Genomic DNA, 5,841 nt, shown 5'->3' on the forward strand with positions numbered 1-5,841 from the left:
CCTTACAGACCATACCGCCTTCTTGGCCCTTCGCCTGCTGGGGACTCGACTCGGTGGGACCCTTGAAGACGGCCGTCAGCGGATATAGTCATATATTTGTGGCTATCGACAAATTCACAAAATGGATTGAAGTCAAGCCAGTGACAGCCACTACAGCAGCCAAGGCAGCCGAGTTCATTGAGGAGATATTACACCGATTCGGGGTGCCTAACCGGATCATCACAGATCTGGGTACTTCATTCACCGGATCCGAGTTCTGGAACTACTACCAAGAGAGCTGCATCGACGTCTACTGCGCCTCCGTGGCGCACCCCAGGTGCAATGGACCAGTTGAAAGGGCCAACGTCTTGATCCTTCAGGGGCTCAAAGCCAGAATTTTCGACCCGATCGAAAAATACAGTGCAAAATGGCTCCAGGAACTACCCAGAGTAGTTTGGGGACTCCACACACAAAGAAGCCGGGCTACCGGCTACACACCATTCTTCATGGTGTACGGTTCTGTAACACCCGGTTTATAAAAGGACATAAACCGAGCAATCATATACGTGCCAGGATCAAGTCACACGTATATACAACAGAATGAACAATATATCACAGTACATATCACGTAAAAAGATATAATAAAACGAGTACGAATGTTATTTACTACATGAATGACATAAATGTCTGATACAGCGGAAGCGTAAAAACATATACGTAAACTCTCATCGAAGCTGGGCACCACAGGGACATCGACTGGGAGACAAACGCCTAGAAGTCCTCATACTCCTGGTAGCTCTGAGTGAACTCCCTCGCATCGGCAGGAACTAAGCAGCAGTAGAGTATCCCAAAAAGAACAAGAGGAAAAAGAGTAGAGGAGGCAAGTGTGAGTACACAACTTGTACTCAACAAGTATATCACAAACTATGAGTCTCTAAGGTTGGCTGACTCAACTGCATTAGCTTTTAATCTTGGCAAAATTTTATTAAAGCTATTTACTACAAGTGGATGAATTACCATAAACCCAGTTACATAGTAATTAATCAAAATTAATTATGAACTACTGAGAACCAAACCGAAACCACCAAGGTAACCCCACTAATTAAAAGGAGGATCCGGGCCGCTCATGACCGTGAGCACAACTAGTATACCAGTTTTACACTCTGCAGAGGTTGCACATCTTTACCCACAAGTCATGAGCTACTCTAGTTGTTCATCACACTTCCTTAGGTGAGATGGCTAGCAAGCACACTACGAGGCCGTTACAAAGAATCTCGTTGGTAAGGAGTAACTGCGAGGGTTAGATCGGCGACTATGGAGCTGGTCTAGTGGGCGTCAAGACACGGAGCACAGACGAGGCCACTCAGTACGAGGGCCATAGAAGCTTACCACCCTTGCCCCACAGGTAAGTTACTCCAAACCAAAAAGACCTAATTAGTAAGCCAAGACCGTCCCATTCCAGTCTTGTGGTTGCGCGGTTGTCCCAGATTGTCGCTCTAATGACGTACGGTCCTTATGGAGAGTAGCTAGCACAAAACACAGTGCGAGGCCCCTAAACCAAGTTTCTAGAAAAAACACTTTTTAACGAGACGTGAGCCACTCAAGTACACCGCACAGAGGGCCACTCTCAGAATTAAGTTGCATATACCATTAATCAAATTAATTAAAAAGGACCAAGTGTGTTATAGTGCGGCACCTAGCACAACTAACCAAAATGCAACCCAAAGGATATATATAAAGGATATAAAGTGGCTAGGAAAGTCCTTATAGGCATACAGTATTAAAATGCAGTATGAAATTGTATTTAAAAGTGATAGGTGGTGTTCATGTTATACTTGCCTTCCTCCAACAGCTTAGAAGATGGTGGCTGCTCCGGGTACTGGTACTGATGCTCCTCCGGTAGCTCAACGTCTACTCATGAACGCATGGCCAAAAACAAGGCAACAACATAAACATACAAGCAAACAAGAGCAATTTCTAAGAAACAGTATAACCATACATAAAAACAGCAAACAAAACTAAGCTAAAACTATTCTACGCATTACAACAATCACGTGGACATAAAGAACACCTAAAACGGATCTAGAACGCGAAAACTAGGCTTAAAACAAGATCTAGGGGCTTTTCTGCAAGAAAAACTAAGTTTCTAGGGGTTTTCTGCAAAAACCAGGGACTTAAACATAATTAAAGGATATACATAGGGTTTAGACTGCAAAAACTCATGTCCAGGGATGGCGGACATGATTTTACAGAACCTCAAGGTTTAAAACATAAAGAAAAGGGCATAACTGGAAATACTTTTACACTGCTCAAGACCGCGGGTTGATTTCTAGAAAATCTAGGGGCTCTTTAGCAAAAGTGCTCGGGCGAACCGGTATCTACGGATCTAGGCCGTTGGATCTGGATCTAATGGCCGGGATCTAACTGTTCTACGTTATAATCTGGGCCGTTGATTTCGGATCACTCGGCTCTGGTTAAAAGGGGTCGACGGCGGCGGCGGAACTCGCCGGGAAATCACTTCCCGCGGCGGCACCTCGCCGGAGATGGCTGATCTCGGTCTCGAGGTTAGATTTAGGCTCAGACCTGCACTGGGAGTACCAACACAGCATGGCAATTTCACCTGGGTGCTCAGGAAGGTGGGTAGGGCTCGGACGAGGCCTGCGGCGGACAGCGCCGGGAGTTCGCTGGCATCGCGCGCTCGCGCGATTCGGAGCTGGGTTTTGGGCGCTACTGGGTCAGGGCGTATGTGTGCGACACGGCAAGGCCACAGGGGTCCCTGCATGGGGCTACGGTGCAGCGGAACAGGGCGCGCCATGGCATGGCGGCTCGGCGGCGCCCCAGCGAGAGCGTTCACGAGGAACAGAGGGGAACTACGGCCTGGGCTTGCCTAGCGCTAGTGCACAAGTGAGAGGGGAATATGGTGGAGCTCACCAGAGGCTTGGAATGGCCGGAGGTGCGGCACAGCGAGGTCGGCGGCGAGCTCAGGCGTCAGAGGGTGTGGCGGATCCCGTGGAGCGGCCATGGGGGTGCAGCTCCCGGCGTCCTCATCCCGCGTACAGGTGCGTGGTCGGGCTGCGAAGGCGAACAGAGGGTCAGGGGAGCCAGAGCATCACCGGCTATGAGCAATTGCTCGGATACGGCCTCACCTGCGGCGGCGGAGCTATGGTCGATTCCGGTGAGTGCAGGGTGGAGGCCGAGGGCAGGAGGCTCGGGGTCGGTCTTGGGCACGAGACAGAGCTTCTGTGGCGGCTCTGGCGGGCTGTGGTGTGGTGGAGCGGCGGGTCTATGGCGGCACAGGGAATCTGCTCTAGCACAGAGGGTGTGGCGGTGGTACTAGAGCTCGGGAACAGCGGCTATGGCGAGGATAGGGCACAGAGGAGGGCTGCGGGCGCTAATTAAAGGGCAGGCCGGGATTTTGGGCGTGCGTGCCGGACGCGGTGGAAGTGGATCACGCCAACGGTTCCGTGTGATCTGGCTTGATGGCGTCGCTTCTAGAAGGGCGAGGGCGCGGGGCAGCTGACTGGTGGGTCACGGGGCCGGGGTGGTCCACGAGGCAGCGGGGTGAGTGGAGCGGAGCTCACGGCGGAGCGAGCGGAAACAGAGGAGGGAGTCAGCACGGGGAGAAGAAGGAAGGAGAAAGGAGAGGCGTCGACAAGTGGGCCCAAGCTATCAGCGACGCGGGGACGGGAGGGCAAGCGCGGACGGGGTTGGTTGTGGGACGGACCGGCACTCACGCGGGGATGGGCCAGAGGAATGGAGAAAAGGAACGGGCCGAGCTGCGCGGGTTGGGCCGCACGCTGGGAAGGGAAAGCGGCCCGCGGGGAAAGAAAACGGACCGGGCCTGGGTGGGTTGCTGGCTGGATTGGGTTTCCTATTTCCTCTCCTTTTTCTTTTTCCTATTTCAAACCAAACTAAACCTATTTGAATTCAAATTTGAATTGTAATTCAAACCACACTCAATCAAATAAAATTATGCACCAGCATGAATGCACAAACAAGTCGAACCTAGAAAATTTTTAATTACTTATAAAATAAAATTAATTTAAATGTAAGGCTAAGCACATAAAACCATAGAAAATTAAATAAAGCCAAATAAATTTATTATTAACTGCTGAAATTTAAATTAGGGTGTTACAGGTTCTGAAGCAGTCTTTCCATCGGACATAGCTTTTGGTGCTCCGCGCATCCAGAACTATGACGAGAACAAAGTCGAAGCGACTCGATGCACGGACATCGACTCGGCAGAGGAGCACCGCCTGACGGCCTCCATCCAGCACGTGAGATATGAGCAGCAGCTCCGGCGCTATCATGATCGCAACGTTCACGAGCGCGACTTCAACGTCGGCGACCTGGTTCTACGACGAATCCAGTCGACCATAGGCACTCACAAGCTGTCTTCCCCATGGGAAGGACCCTTTGTAGTCAGTGGGATAGTGGTTTCTGGAACCTACCACCTACAGAGGCCAGACAGTACAAATGTGGGCAACCCATGCAATATGGAACACCTGCGTCGCTTCTATCTGTAGAAGTGTAGGAAACGCAAAGCTATGTACCTATCTACTCATTCAATAAAGTTTGTTATATTTCAAATATTGCATACCACTTGCTCTTCGTTCTTTACCGAGTCGTTTTCAACATGCTCGGGGGCTGTGTCTCAGCCATCCAGCCAGCCCCCACTCGGAGTCTGACCAGTCGGACAAGAACAACCCGGTTCGTCTTTCCTGAACACAGCCGAGTACGTCCAGGAACCACTCTGTGTGACCCTGACCAAATGCGCACATTGATGATCCGCTCTCAAGCACCATTCAAAGGGCTCAGAGTTTGCTTTCGCAAATTCAGAAAAGAACTCGGACCGTGGGCATAACACTAACATTAAACTAAAAACATTATTTACACAAATATTGTTCTTAGCCGATCCACTCTGACCAACTTTCTTTGCAGCAAAAGGAATAAAACAAACTCCTGGAGACCGACAGCCTAAAGCTCGGCCACGACGTGCTCGGCGATCTCCAGGACGGCAGCGTGGTTGGCCTCCCACTCGGAGTTCGAGCAGTATTCGGGGACGCTGTCTCCCACTGGGTCCAGGTCCGCTTCAGGGAGATGGGTCTTCACAAGACCCAGGGTGTGCTGCACAGCATCCTTGGCAGCTCCCCGGATGCAGGCCTCCAATCGGCCGCGGGACGCCTCTAGCCTCTCAGCCAGGCTCTCGGCAGCCGCCACGCCCTCGGGCTCAAAAGCCCCGAGCAGCGCCTCCGGCGGCCTACTCAGGCGAACCAGTGTCGCCCGGCCTTGTGCCACCTGATCCTCCGCTTCTGCAAAAAGCACCCGGCTGGGTCAGCCCAAGCTGAAGAACATGACAAAAAGAACATAGCATATGATCTCCGGGTCATACCTTGCCGAGCCTCCCACTCCAGGCGAAGCTTCTCCTCGGTGGCGGCCTCCCGCGCTTCGGCCACCTCTGGCCTTGGTGCAGGCCTCCAGCTCTAAACAAAAGAATTCGGCGTACATGACTCCGACTACCTACCGCGCTTCTCCTTGCGCAGAGCATCCTCGGCCTTGACCTTGTCGGCCTCCAGATGGCGGCTCCACGCCTCCAGCTCGGCCACCCTGGCATCGAGCTCCGCCACCTGACTGAGGGCGGTGCTACCCCTGGCCAGCTCCTGGGCGGCCTGCTCCGACATATCCACAAGAGCCTGACGAAGACACACGCATTACAAGACAACACCTCCAAGAACAAGTCGGCTTCACAAAAGGAGAGCGGCAAAGGGACTTACCTCGACAAGTCCCTAGGCAATCTTAGCAGACTCCATGAGCTTGACGGAGACTGTGCCGTCTCCCTTCTCGTCTTCGTCCTCCTCGGCA

The 5,841-nt window shown here is 52.1% G+C and overlaps 1 protein-coding gene across 1 annotated transcript; it reads left to right on the forward strand.

Moving 5' to 3' along the window:
* Positions 1–2,896: 2,896 nt before the first annotated feature.
* LOC120653479 lies at positions 2,897–4,505 on the forward strand. The gene is made up of 2 exons (XM_039931217.1): positions 2,897–3,038; positions 4,117–4,505. Exons 1-2 carry the CDS (start codon positions 2,897–2,899, stop codon positions 4,503–4,505), a joined length of 531 nt encoding a protein of 176 aa, XP_039787151.1.
* Positions 4,506–5,841: the final 1,336 nt, after the last annotated feature.

Source organism: Panicum virgatum, chromosome 1N (assembly GCF_016808335.1).
Source record: "Panicum virgatum strain AP13 chromosome 1N, P.virgatum_v5, whole genome shotgun sequence".
Taxonomy (NCBI): Eukaryota; Viridiplantae; Streptophyta; class Magnoliopsida; order Poales; family Poaceae; genus Panicum; species Panicum virgatum.